The sequence below is a fragment of the Aptenodytes forsteri genome, unplaced genomic scaffold, assembly GCF_000699145.1.
Source record: "Aptenodytes forsteri isolate BGI_AS27 unplaced genomic scaffold, ASM69914v1 Scaffold518, whole genome shotgun sequence".
NCBI classification, from domain to species: Eukaryota; Metazoa; Chordata; class Aves; order Sphenisciformes; family Spheniscidae; genus Aptenodytes; species Aptenodytes forsteri.
Window position 1 is genome coordinate 466,515 of NW_008795773.1, and position 14,907 is coordinate 481,421.

At 43.7% G+C, this 14,907-nt stretch overlaps 2 protein-coding genes across 2 annotated transcripts in view; both read right to left on the reverse strand.

Annotated features, from left to right (window-relative positions):
* Positions 1–3,575, reverse strand: part of DPH7 (diphthamide biosynthesis 7) — a 14,081-nt gene extending 10,506 nt beyond the window's left edge. The window contains exon 1 of the mRNA XM_009283626.1: positions 3,555–3,575. Coding sequence (XP_009281901.1) covers positions 3,555–3,575 — 21 coding nt within the window. The remainder of the gene's footprint in view (positions 1–3,554) is intronic.
* A 1,652-nt stretch (positions 3,576–5,227) lies between these two features.
* On the reverse strand, positions 5,228–13,533 carry ZMYND19 (zinc finger MYND-type containing 19). Its single transcript, XM_009283609.1, has 4 exons — positions 13,433–13,533; positions 8,162–8,302; positions 6,975–7,155; positions 5,228–5,897 (listed from the first exon to the last, which is right to left on the reverse strand). Exons 1-4 carry the CDS (start codon positions 13,531–13,533, stop codon positions 5,754–5,756), a joined length of 567 nt encoding a protein of 188 aa, XP_009281884.1. The 3' UTR covers positions 5,228–5,753.
* Positions 13,534–14,907: the final 1,374 nt, after the last annotated feature.

Genomic DNA, 14,907 nt, shown 5'->3' on the forward strand with positions numbered 1-14,907 from the left:
CCCGCCGCCGAGCCCGGCCCCGCCGAGCCCGCCCGTTCCCCGGGCTGCGCCGAGGCCGCGCCGCTGCCCAGCCTGGAAGAGGAGCCCTGTGGGCCAAGCCGGGCTTGCTGGCACAAGCAGCTCGGGGACGTGCTGCGCTTCATCCTTAACCGCCCTCGGATGAGGCTTTTTTCCATGAAGTCGTCCAAGCTCTTTCCAAACGCAGTCTTCTAGCACCCACCGCGTCCTGCAGAAAGGGGTCTGCAGCTCAAACGCGTGTTAGGTGAAGGACTGCTGCTCAGTTTTAACCCAGCAGCTGCTAGTTAGAAAATCAGCATTAGTATCCCCTTGGCATCCTCCCTCTGCTACTCTTAAAGACCTTCCTCACATCCCTGTCACTCATCTCTCTTCCAGAGCGGAGACGTGGTCCACATAGCTGTGCCTTCGCAGAAGCTGTTCCAGACCACAGAGGGATCCTGTTCCCTGCCCTGAGCCTTTCCCCCTTTCCTCGCAGTCCTTTCCGAGATGGAAGGTGAGAACCGCACACCCGGGATGCGGCACACAGCAAATTTATGCCATGGTGCCGGTCTCTGCCCTCCCATCCTTTCCTTGAGCCTGGTTTGCTGCTGCCATCGCTGCTGTTTCCCAAGCAGAAATTTCTGCAGGACTGTGTTTCACAACCCAAAGGTCTCATTGCTAAGCGAAAACAGTCAGCTAAGGGCTTGTCTTTTGATATTTTCTCATAAGCAACACTACATTTATTGACACTGAATTTCATCTACCGATCTGCCTCATAAGATCCTTCTGCAATTCTTCACTCAGCCTTTATTATATTATTATTACACTGAATAACCTCGTCAGTGGATGTTGTCACCTTCCTGATTCATTACTTTTTCCCAATTATGTTTTAATACATTGGGCATCCAACTGTTGACTTCCCTCCGCCAAAAAAAACCCCTCTCTCTAACTCTTCCTTTCCTGTCTTTTAAATGGTTGGTTGTCCACATGATGACATTCCCCCTTTTCCCACAGCAGCTTTTTTTCTTTAAGTGCCTCGAGCAAAGTCATAATCAAGTGCATTTTGGAAGTTCAAGCAGACTGTACCAACCAAATCCCCTTTATCCCCTGCTTGTTGAGGCCATTAGAACAACGGCCTCATTGTAATAGAGTTTTGAAGCACAACTTCCCTGTACAAAAACTGCGTGGACTCCTCCCCAATATTTAGCCATTGATGCTGCATCATAGCATCTATGAATTTGCTAAGTGCAAGCACTATGTTCACCTGGCTGTAGTTTGCCACATCTGCCCTGAAACTCATTTCAGGAGCTGTTGTCACATTTGCCATGGGTACCGAGGGAGAGGTTACCATCCCAGCTGGTAGCTCAGCTTATCCATCCTTGAGCTCCCTTAGAGCCCGTAGGTGGCAACGTCTGGTCCTGGCAACTTGTCACTGCTCATTTCATCTGAACTTTAATCTCTCCTAAAAGCACTTCAGTTTTAAACAGATTCTCTGTTGAGCTCTCCATATGGAAGTATTCCTGTGTGAACTCCCCCAGCTCTTTCACAGTGAACACATGCAAACAATTAACTTTTTTTTTCCTGCTGGGACTTCAGGTCAGACCTTCCCTTTACTGTGCACCATGTCTACTGACTCTGGCAGTCTCCGTGCTCCCGATTTTTTCAAAATTATTTGTGCAAGTTTTATGACTTGAATGTTCTTCATATTCCATTTTCCTTTGCATTATTTTGGGGTTTGGCTTTTTTTTGTTTGCTTTTTTTCACATTTCACCTGCCAAATCTTATTCTTTCCACCTTCTACATTTGGACACAAGTTCAGTTTATAAAGGATTTGTTCTTACTCTACGAGCATCCCACGCACTGCTGTTTAATCACACCAACCTCCTTTTGTCCTGTCTCAGTTCTGTTTTGATGGGTGGTAAACATTTGCTCCTGGCCCCAATGTGGTGTCTTGCACTGTCTCCATGCCACCTGCAAGCATTTAAGTCTTTTAGCTGCCTCCTTTACCTTCACCAGTTTCATTTGAAGTTAAATCACCACCACAGAGGAAAACTTGAAAGTATAATCCTATGGGTGTATTAAAGGCTCAAATATCAAAAGGTAAACACTGAGCCCTGCAATAGATTATATTTCAGGTTTTGTTTCTTAAGCCAGCCATGATTTTTATCAGTTTGAATTGTGACTTTTGAGTGTTTGGGATTGGTAATACCACCCTACTTTGATATGAAGGAGAGTACCTGGGGTAGGGGGGGAAGTATCAACATTTCACGGTGTGTTTACATGGTGTGTGCACCCTTCTGTTACAGCCAGCATCATAACCCTGCAGGTTCCTGACATGAGCTGGATTTGCCACTTTGTGACAGAAATCTTCCTCCAGACTCTCCCAAAGGGTCTGGAAGCCCATGGGGTCCTCCTGGAACTGTCTTACACCAGACAGATGTTCACCCACTCCTGGTGACTCAAGGTCAACCAGTGTGACCCACCAGCAGGAACTCTTTCAGGCCCAGACATCCCCATCAGCTGCACAAGATGCCACATGCGTTCACAAAGACATGGCAGCACGGCTGGTGGCAAAGCCAAGCCAGCAGGACTGCACTGGCCTGAACAGCCAAGTTCTGTCTCCCAAAAGCACACGAATCAGCAGATCTTCAAGCAGCTTGACAGGCATCACAGCTTAGAGATAGATGGCTGTACAACAGGCTGTGGAGGTGCAGAATACCCTGATCCCAACCCACTGCACTTATTCTCTCTCTCTCCACACTCTTCATAGCCCACCAAGTCTTTTCCCCCAGAAGTCTTTTGGAGCTCCTCTTCCAAACAGATGTTCCTGTCTAGGAAACCTGACTCATTAAGCCTTGCTTTGGTCCACAGGTGAATCAGGAGTGTGTACAAAGAATACTCCATGCTTCAGAGAGTCAAAGAATAAGACACAGATGCAGATTTTTTTTTCCTCCCTGCAGGAAACATCTTAGATGGAAAGCATCTCCATCAGGATAAGTCCTTGAAAAGTTGGTTCATTTACCAGTACTGCATAGGCTTGCTCCAAGTGACCATGTACTCTAGCCCTGTGCTTTTCTAGATACTCGCCCGTATGAGGATATCCATGTCAGCCCGGTTTCTTTAAGAGGGGAAAGGAGGTCCTTTACGAGAGCTTCATCCTCTGAAAAACCATACAGGCTATATGAAGCAGAGCTGCCATGTTTATGTGTAACTGCTTCCTTTCTGACACACCTTACAAAAAGGGAAGATCTCTGTAAATTACAAAGATCTTCTGCCAGAATCGTTGATCACACAGCTCCCCACACCAATCAGGAAAAACTGTTCTGCAGGCAGTGACATGCTTACTGCAGTCCCCTTGGGACCTTTCTAAAAGTCAAATTCCCTGTAGCCACTTCCCTCCTCTGGCACAAGGACAGTCTGGAGTCAAAGGTTACATACTAAAGTCAGTACCTGTGTTATTCCACCAAGCCCTTTCAGGACTTCCAGGCAACTTGTTACTTTTCGTTCGGTTGATGGTCTAACAGACCCCTAACCTAGTGGGCATCTTCCCTCCCCACCTGCTTCACCCCTTCCCCCATCCCCGTCCCCTTCCCTCCCCATTCACTGCTATCAGGATTGCCCTAGGCACCCACCGTCCTATTTTTGCAGACTCTTCAGCTCGAGTCTCACCCTTCCTTCCTTCCCTTCACCTGCTGCTCAAGAGGAATCTACCAGTTGCCCCATCAGGGCTTCCTCTGCAGTCTATCTTTGTCCTCATTTCTCCTCGCAGCAATATTACAAACATTAGGACTAACCATGACCATTTTCCCTGCTCAGTGCTGCAGAAGTGTTTAAATGCTCTAAGACTGCACTTCAGTTTGCTAGACATGATTACTGGTAATACAATGGAAAATTGGCATGACAAATAGCAGCCTTTTAAAAAGGCAAGAAAAAGAGTCAATACTTCTGCCCTTTTCAGTGGATTACCTCGAATAAAAAAAAAATATTCCTTATGTCCCATTTTATATTCATCAAAAACTGTACAGTTCATTTAAAGCAAATAACTGAGTATTTCCTTAAAAAAATTATCATCCATTACAGGAAAATTTCCTTAGGTCCTGCTTGACTTCTTCACACTTAAGGGCATTTTAGGCTGCCTCAACAGAAAAGTTACAGCATAACCATGAATTAAGAGTTGCAACTTGACAGTGTGCCTACCAAGTGAACTTCTAGCAGAAAGCTTCAGAAGTTCTTTGTTATTTCCCAAGATGCTTAAAGCCAAAGTATGGAAACCCACCCAAATACTAATAATTAAGAACTTCCTGTGCAGACATTAGAAACATAATATAATATTGTAAGTCCACAGCAGTTTGATTTTTCTAACAAACTGAATACAAGCAAGACCAACATTGCAACATGAAGTGGCAAAGTGAATCCTGATTGAAAAATTAAATTCTTAATGGCTTTTACAAAAAAAATTGAAATACCTATTTCACTAAGCACTCCGAGAAAGGCTCTGCATAAAGCATTCAGCAGCTCACGTTCTTCTACTGTGAAGTAAGACTAACACCTGGCACTAAATTATATATTTAGTTCTTCAGGAAACTCAGTTGATATTCCTTATATTTCTAAGGCAAAAATGAAAAAGAAAACACTTTCAGATTATACATGACAAAATGTCTGAAAAGAAAAACAAGCGTGTACTCTGCAAGTCAAGTCCTCCTCCCATATTTTTACTCATTACTACATTAAAAAAAAATCAAAAAGTGATGCTTGGATTGATGGCATCTCTTTAAAAAATGAATAAATAACTCAAATTACCAAATATTAGATCATTTAAACATATCTGCACATCACTATAGTATTTGCTATGCTTACGGGGAAACCACAAGGGCAACCACATCCACACACAGCTGACTACCTGAGCTTCCCTACAACTACTTTATATACAAAGGTTTCATAACAAGAAAGCTAATTCAGCTTTCTAAAAATACTGGTTGCTTAAATCAGAGTCTCCAGCAGCCCTTCTCTGAAGGCAGCGACACACTATAGCTTGCCTGTATGCACAGATCCCAGATGGTCCCCTACACTCGGCTCCAGTTTCTGGTGCACTGGTTCCTACTGAGTAGGTACTTCCAACGTCCAAGTGTGACTGTGCTCTGAAAGCAGCTGGAAGGGAACGGGAGAAAGCTAGAGTAGACAATGATTCATTCCAACCTTTACTTTGTTTGTCCGTGTGTCCCCCCCCGCCTTTTTTTTTTTTTAAATATAGCTTCCATGCAGAGTTCTCCAGAGCAACTGCTGATGTTGGAGCCTGCCTTCTGGCCTTGGCACAGCCACAGATACTTCTAGCCACATGGGAGGAAAAGCTTTTGCTACGTGACTTTTTTTTTTCTTTTTTTTTCTTTTAAATTTTTAGGCCAACAACATGTTCTCATCTGAACATTACAGTTAATGAGTCCTATCAAGAATTTCTAACAAAAACTGTACATGAGTTTACAAACGTATTAACATATAAATAATGAGAAGCTTCCTGCCTGGAGCCTCCACAGTAGTCTTTTTGCTTGAGAATATAATACTGGAAGGGTAGACCCAATCCCTTTCCACAGCACCAGTCAGAGCTGGCTTAGTCCAGTCAGCCGTTCTGCTCAAGCGTCACAGGGTTTTTCTTCTTCAGTGCCTCTGGCTTCAATAAGCAGTCTGTCATTACTGTGCAAAAGCAAGAGTCCAATGCCTTTGAGAAGGAATCCTGCTGCTAAGAGGCCTGTGCCACCCGGTCATCGTTCTGGTCCGAGCTCTTGCTGGAAGGTCCGTTTCTTCTCCCGACAGTGTTTCTTGTGAGCAGGCCAGTCTTTTTGCTGGCATTGTGACCCACAGTACCTCGCTACCTGGCATCGGCCACAAATGTTGAATTCACGTAACTAGGAAGAACACGAGACAGCGTTAGTGAGCCTGCTCAGTGCCAAGGAGCATCCCTACATCATTTCCCAAGTAGGTTTATGACCAAGTCTTTTGCACCTATCACAAATATGAACATCCCACCGTGAGTGTCAGACCATCAAAAGGTTCTGAAGTAATCGTATTTGTTGCTTTTGCAGTTGCTCTTGCAGAATCATACTATGGGCAAAATATTTGAGCACTTCACATTTATTCTCACACTGCTACTGTTTTGCCAACTTAAGTTCTGTTCACAACTACAAACATCTTAAATTCAGAAATGATTAGGAGGGCTGCACAAGCTCAGCCATTGCCAAACTTACGGTTATCCAGGAAGCTTTCGTATGCAGACCCAAATAAAAGGTAAAGCTCACTCTCTTTCAAATGGAGAGCGTTTAACGCCATTTTTGCAAACATTCCCTTCCCCAAAGAAAAAAGTGGAACACAATGATTTTAGCCTACTCAGCATTTGTTATCACAAGAAAAGCCCTTCTTATTCATAGATAAGGACATCTGTCTGACCAAGAGGCACAGCCCTTGGACCTCTCGTCCTCTGCCATTCTCTGACTATGTATGTTACTTCATTTCCTCTACCTACAGCGAAGAACTAGAACCAGCTTTTCTCCCAGTTCTCCCCTGAATAAAGGCCACTGAAATCCACCCTCTTCTCATGAAAGGTCAAACGTTATTTTTTTATTCCACTACTGCCCAAAACCTCTTACAATGCTTTCTCCTCCTGTCTTATACAGCTGCTTGCTCATTCCAGCTCTGGGTCCCTAGAGGAATGCTTCCACCTGTCTTTTCATACACTCAGCAGAAATTACACTCCTCCCAGTAAACCACTAGGTCATTTATTGTCCCAATTCAAAACTATACTCTCTCAAACTGAAAATTATCGTAGAGTCTGAAGATTCATGCCAAAGAAAACCTGAGTTAAAAAGAATTATCACTTTCAGCAACTGAATGGCACATGTAAAGCTTTACATTTTAAGGAACAAACCCCTGGCCACACGTGGTAGCCCGAGTCACTACATGCTTACTTTCAACTCTGTTGAACACACCTGTTTTTCAATCATTGTGCATGGGGGGTAGTGACATTCATAATATGTGCATGAGTTCTCTTCCTCCTCCACAACGTCCCCGTTAGCGTTGTAATATCGTGTTACATTCAGTACAGGAAACTGCTCTTCTATAGGATCTGTAGGAAGCTGTTGGATTGCCAGCCAATACAGACTTTGTTCCCTGTAAAAAACAAGTAGAAGTTTGGTCCATAAATTCATAGTAAGCACACAGGGAAATTGATTCTAAATTCATTAATAAAGTAGGTAGGGTTAACATTGTATTTAGCCTGTTAAGCCTCAGACTACATATACTCCTCAAATATAGCATCTTTTTAAGGTTTTTTTTTTAGCCTAAATGCAAAAGAAGTTAAAAAGTATCTATCACGAAACATTTACATCAAGCAAAGTTATTTCTGTGTAAATGGCTTGAAGTCTGTTTCTTGTTCTTGCATCATTGGATATGCAATAGGATAGCATCATTGCCATTTGCTGCATCTCCTCAAAATCAGTTTAATAAGCTCTGAACATCCCTATCTTATGGGTGCTGCAGAGAAGTGTCTAGTGTGATGTTAAGTCTATGGGTCTCCCACCAAAAATGAACACACCTGCATTACATCATAAATTAAACAAATCCATCCTGACATTAAGAGTGTGATGTGCTTCAAGTAACATCAGTGCAACACAGCATGTAGAAGTTCCCACAACCTAGTAAGTGAAAGGCGATAGAAGCTGATCCCAGGAACTCATTTTGTTTTCAACCCAAATATACGATTAGAAGTGTAAGCGTTTTGCAGCTGCTGGCTTCTACAGGCTGTGTTAGAATTTCGGTGCCTGAGGACAAGACCCAAAAGCCAGTAAAATCTGCAGACTGAATTCAGCCTGCCCAGATACCATCACTCAAGCGGAAGGGAACGCAGGCTTACTGTTTTACTGCGGTGACAACATCTGGCACAGCAGGGCCTCTGCATAATACCAGGGGTTAGATGGTCCCTTCACAGCTAGCATGAACAGTGAGCATTAACTCTGTTCCCCAGGTGAGGAAGCTAAGACGTATAGTGATGTGCAAGCAGCCCAAGGTCAAATAAAAAAGGCTCTGCCAAGATGAAAATCACTAAAGGAAGGAGACACAACAATTTAAGATATTTTCAAGTTTTTTGATGGCAACCCCCTGCCAGATATTGACGTACCTTTGTTTACTAGAGATTTCTTCAGCTTTGGGTTTCCAACCCCAAGGAACTAGGCGCAGATTGTCTAAGCGGTTGTCCACTGTCACTGAATTCAGATGTACCACCTGAAATCCAGGAGCAATCCCTCCCCGGTGTCTCTCCCTGGAGGAGACAAAAATAACTTGAAGGTCAGTGATGAACAAGACTCCATAGCTAAAAAGCAAAGAATCATACTAATTCCAGAAGATACGCTGCATTCCAGCCTGCTGTCTGGTGTCACTGAAACAGTCGCCGTAAAACTTGGGTTGCCAACAGACTACAGTGGCTGCTTCAGATATATTAACTCCCAGAAGAAAGAGACTTGTTCCAGGAGGTTATTTCCATTATAAATGAGTTGAATCAAGAGGCAACCATGGTATATTTTAATTGTAAGCATATTGCAAAGAAAGTTCCAGAGACTACTACTCCAGTTACTGCAAGAGCATCTATGTAATTATTGTGTTCCACAGAGCAGACTTGAAAGGTGCTAATACTGTGTTATTATTTTAATAGGAAATTCTATCAGACACATTTATGCAAGTTTGGCACCGGCATGAAGTCACAGAGTTTGTTATTTATGAAGAAATGTCTCTTAACAAGCAACAGGACAGAGGTTTCACCAAGTATGCAAATGGTTTTTAGACTCGAATTGTGCGTGACACATAGAAAGCCTGCAATGACTCCACAATCGACCAGGAGACATCTACTGAAACTTGCTCAAAAGCAAAGCAGGACTATTAGCGAGGAGGATGGCTGCACATTGAGTCCTATTGCGATTCTTCCCTATTGCCTTCTAACAGTTTTCATTTCCCATTCCACCTTCTTTTCACCTCTCCTTTCTCTATTTCATGAAGTATCAAGTTCACCGTCAAGCATCCTTATGCCTGGATGAGTTTCCGTATCACTTCTTGCAGGAATCCCCATCCCACCTGAAATGTAAGGCTTGGACAGAAATTGTGTCTCGGTATGTTTGCCGCGCCATGATTAATTTCACACCGCAGAGAGAACATACTGGCAGCAATCAAGAAGGACAACGTAAAACTGACAGCGCTGTCTGCGGGTAACCCAGCATTCCCTTCTAGGACACCATTCTAACAGCTACTTACAACTTTACCCAAGTCTAGTTTGGCTGCTGCTTCCAGCTCAGTGTTTACTGAACATTTCAGTTCAAATGGCTCATCCAATTTTGAAGAGATACGATTTGCCCAAGTTAAAAAATTCCCACTTCCTTTTTTCCCTTTACAAAGCTCTAGCAGAACAGGGAAATTCATTTCAATGTGACTGACAACGAAAACTGTAGTCTTTTGTTTTCTTTGTCAAAATCCATCCAGATATGGTTAAATGACATACCTTGGGGGAAAGAAAAACACTTGCAATTCACATACGCCCCAAAACTTCCTAGAATTTAATGAGTAAAATTCCCTTGGAGAGGCTACACGCGTCACCCACACACAGCCCGTGCTCTAGCTCATAGGCAAAGGAATTCAGCCCTGCACGAGAACAGAGTATGGAGCCTCCTGTTAGGGAGTCTTTTGGGCCTCCACGGAACAGGGAGAAGCTCTCCCCTTTGAAGGTAAAAAGAATAAAATCCTTCTTTTGGCAGGGGTGTGGAAAAACCCCACACAAAAGCAAACTATGGAAAGGAGTCTGCTGAAATGCCCTAAAGGAGGAAAAGCTACTTTTGAGTTGTCGAAGGCTACCGGAGGGTCTGGCGAGGAAATCGGGAATCCTGAGGGCTACAAGTGGGAACCCAGAAGGTACAACAGGGACCCAAAAAGATGAAGGTGAGCATCAGTCATACAGAGACAGGGAAGGAGTTAAGGTTCTCAGACTGAGACTAGGCCAAAGTGCCAACAAGAGAGATGGGCTAGGTGTGAACAAGGAATCTGGGAAGACGGGACAGAAGTTGAGAGCAAGAGCAAGCTGTTTAGGGGGGGAAAGGGAGGAGAGGAGTCTAAGACCAAGTTAAGAAATATTTTTGAAATGGATTAGATAATGAGAGTTTAAGAAAGGTTGGAGTTGTGGAAAGAGAGAGGATTACGAGAGATTGTTCGTGACACCAGGAAGCCATAGCAGAGTGGCACATGCCTACCGCCGCTCCCACAAAGTCTAGGTCTGCACCCACAACCCTCCATAAGCAAATATTGATAAAATTCACTAGCACAGCAAGCCCACTTTCCTCACCTTGTATAAACCCCCATTCGTCTACATTGCTGTCAGTTCTTCTATTACCTCAAGTGACAAAGGTCTTGAAGTAAACGTGGAAATTGGGTCTTTCTGATGACCAGTGAAAGCATTAACACAATACCCCTCGACTGAGATGCCAGAATTAGCGCTAGCAAATTCAGGACGGTCCCTTTTCTCCACACATAATCAAGCAACCTTTGAATGCACAAGCACGTACTACAACTCTCCCTAGACCTACGCTTCAAAAGTATGCAGTATGGACCATCTCCAGAAGTTAATCAGAAATGTGCAGTGAAGGACAGGCTCGTGGAAGAACCTGCATTCTCCCTGCAGAAGGGGACAGAGTAGAAACAGCCTCAGTAACGCAGCCAACTCTCCTGCAGAGCTGTAGCTTCTGCCTCTCCCACCACACCTGAGTTCCTACACGATGCCAGGCAAAACACTTAAACCAAAACTTCTCAGAGAATTAACTGGATACTGTTCTTTCTGTATTTCAGCAGCTAACTTGAGAAGCGAGGCCCGTAAGAAAAGTGCCAGTACAGACAACAGCAATTCAAGTCAACAGGAGCCATAACCGAGTAGGTTATAGGCAGTATGGTGGTAAGTGCTCTAAAAAAAAAAAAAAAAAAAAATCAGGTCTTAGATGTCTTTTTGAACACACGGTTAGTGATACTTATGACTAATCTCCCGATGCTGCTATTCCCCAGGGAACATCACTACACCCAGCCAAAATACAGCAAGCTGGGATTTCTATACAGGGAACAGGGCGAGAAGATGACAGACTTATTCTGCAGGTCCCTAGCCAGAGACATTCAAATCCTGCTTTGGAGGAGCTAACAGTCCATCCTGAAAACACAGCAAGCACAAGAGAGGCTGCATATGAAGTTCTTCCTGAAAGAATATTTGCAGCAAACACGGGTATTTTTCAGATCTTGGTTCCCTTCAGTACTGCAGTCCACCCTCTGCAGAGGTCAGCAGAAAGGCTTTGGGGGAAGAGGGGGAGAAGGTCCCCGTCATTGCCGCAGCTTCGGTAGCTACCAGCTTCCTATTGTGAGGGCCGTACTATGTGAACAATGATACCTGCTTAACGAAATTTAAAAAAAAAAGAAAAATCAAAAGATTTAAAAACCTGCTTTACTTGCAATAGCATCCAACACATGCCTGCTCACTTCATCTTAAACCAGAAGCACACAATCAGGTTAGTTTGTTTCAGAGTGAGCTGATTTTTTGGGGTACATTTGGAGGATAACAGTTAAATTACACTCCTATACCTGCAGTAATTCAAGTTCTTTGCTTTTAATTTACCCAAGAAGTAATGCTGGCACCGGAAAGAGTAATGCCTGCTACTGCCCATCTCTCCTGTCTTTCAAAGGCTCCAAAACCTTCAGCATCACTCCTCCTCGCAAAGGGAAGGACCTGCCACTAAAATACGTTTCTGTTTTGTTTCCAAAGCAGTCCCCAGTGCAGGTAAGTAAAACTGAACAATGTGCCTATTCTGCTTAGGAGGAGCAGTAACTACATAGCACCTGTAGCCAAAAGACTTTCTAAAGACATTAGGGGACTCAGTCACAAAGGTATACTAACCTGCATTGTGTTAGCTTGTAATTAAAGATCACGGCAAAACATACACCCTCAAAGGGATCAAACTGAATTTACAGAAACAGCCGAAATATTCTGTGTTTCCTAGTTGAAGAATTTGACTTTGCAACTTCAGAACTGCAGCTCCGTTTGCCTGACAGTTTACGCCCCGCCTTCGTGACTTTCAAAAACCCCCATTACACAGTCTCAGATTTTTTAACACCAGTGCATGCTAGAGTGACACAATTTGAACTACTTAACTGAATACATTAGAATTATTTCCTAATTTAAGTAAAAGAAACCAGAAGAGGCAGTGACTGGGCTGTATAATAAGCAAACAGCTGGACTGTCATCATCTACGCAGCCTTCAACAGTCAGCTGGAATAATTTTAAGGTGCTGTTTAGTACTACTTACAGGTGACAATTATTACTGTTTGAGGTTCACAGTTAGCAGTAGCTGACAGTGGTTTACCCCACATACTGTAGCCAACTTCGTAACAATTTTCAAAGTTATATGTGCAACAAGGTTAAACATTAACAGATGCAGCTTAAAATCCATATTTAATGAGCAGATTGTAAATAATAATAATAGTCTCTGATATTCCTCCTGTCTCCCTCCTCACGCACAGAGACTAGTTTGGGTAACAAAAAGTAACCTGGAACAATAAAGAAAGCACAGCTATATCTTGGGCACTGTGACTACTAAGTATAGTTTATGGAACTGAATAGAAAACATGCTTAATTTCTCAAAAAAGGCTTTGAAAAGAAATAACAGTTCTCTTTAGCATACCCTATCTTTTCTACAAACCCATGAACACATCTAGAATAAGCAATATATTAGCTCACCAGGTGAACTAATCTCTCACAACTGAGTAAGTTGGCCTCAATCTAAACTGGCAGCTACAAGGGATATCAAGCAATGATTCTTAGAATATGGAAAATAAGATGCGGCAGCTGATATGAAGCACCATCAGCACCACTTGAGGCAGCTTTCCAAAAGGCCAAACAAAAAAAAGACACAAAGTTTTAAGTTATCAGAGTTCTATCTCTCTCCAGTGCTCCGCCAATTCTCACTGGTGCCAGTAAGACGTACCTGATTATCACGGGACAAAAAAAAAACCCCACAACCCTCAAAAGGTTAGTCTTCACCTATTAAATGGAGCCAGTCCCCGGCTCCCCCAACCCCTGAACTGAAGTTTTGGTAGCGTTTCTCAGATTTAAACAGTCTCTACTAGAATAATACTCGCCTATCACTGTTTTCCCCGAGAGTAACGTTTTTACAGAGACTCAGTTGTTTGAAGGCTTGGTGCAAAACCAAACCATAATAAGATCTATGGGCAGCCCCTGTGCTGGGTTTCCAACTGAGTGTAGCTACAAGCCTCCTGAGAAATATACTACAGGCAGAGAAACAAACAACGTACAAGTTGGTGGCAGCAAACTCCACCTTAGTGAACCCTTAAAGGACTTAGCTCTCCTTACGATACCTACCAAAGCAGCTCATGTAGGAGACGGCCGGATCCCCTTCCACGATTTTTGTCAAACGCGTAAGCAAATATTTTAGCACCATTTCCATCAGCATCTACCTCCATCCGAGCCTAGAGAAAAGGGAAAGGTTTTGAGAACATCCAACACCGAGTAGCAGAGCACATGCTCCACTGGGATACGGGAAGGACCCAATATTTAACACTTGTCTCCTAGAGGTCACTTGACCTTAATGGAAGTTGAGTTTTTTCAAACCTCTAAGGGGAACCGACCAGCTCTGCTATTGTAGTTTATGAAGATGGGAAAGGGAAGAAAGGAGGCTGTGCACAGCAGGAGTCCCACTTGGACAAAGAGCAGCAACAATCCAGTTGTGAGCCTGTAGGGCCAGGATCCATTCTCCGCTCTGGCGCAGATTTTCTGCACAGCCACCAGCAGGCCACCAAGGCTTTGTTTTCAGCGTTGCTTTACACCAATCTAATTAGGGGTTGCTAGTGAAAGGAGTGGGCCTGCCCTCTTTTCTCCAATCCACAACTTTGCGTTGGCGCTAATGCTCACCAACCGTACTAAGAACTGGAGAAATTCAGGATACTCGCAGTGTATTACCACTCTCAGTGATAGTGCACGCTTACAGTGAGCTACCACAGAGGAGGAATGGGCAGACATGCTGTTTTCTGGTAGCAGCATTGCCACAGCACCCAAAACTCTTAAGAGCAGCCCTGAAGTACCCGCTGTGCTACAGGCACTGAGCAAAAGACGGTCCCACCTCCAAAAAAGCCTCAGATTTTGTAATCAAGAATTCTTTCGCTTCCAAAGCCTTGGTAGAATCCACTTACCCTCTTTCAGTGGATGTTGAGAGAAAACATTTTTTCAGGTCCCATAGTAAGTTACAATAAAAGAAGTTTTTCTCATCCAAGACAATGTGCAGAGTGAAAATTTTTAAAGTTTGCCAAACCAAATAAAGGAAGACAAATTATCGATTCTCAAAAAGTTTACAAATAGAAAGCTGAAAACAAAAAAATATGTTGTAAACTAATTTGTTTTAAACTAATGCTCGTTTAAAGTGAAAAACCAGAACTTTTCCTGCTTGAAAGCATTCGCATTGGTATTCCAATAATTTCAAACTTATTTTTTTCCCCAAAGCAGGAAAGCCGTGGGGCAGAGCACTGCCGTAAGCAGTTTTATTTAAGCATGTCACACAGAAAGAAAAAAAAAAAAAAACAAACCACCTTCAGCAACAGTTCGGAATTACCTCCGCCCCCAGGAACGCTGCAAACCGGTCCCACAGCAACGTCCTCACGGGCACCGTTGGCCCAAGAGGCGACGGCAAAGGCGCCCCGGGAGGAAGGGGAGGCTGACGGCCGGTTCGTGGGGCGCACCGAAGGGGATCCGGCATCGCGAGTAAAGGAAGATGCAAAATAAAGCAAGCAGCGCGGAGCAGCGGCAGGGCGCGGGCAGCACACGCGGGACGGGGACGGGGCCGG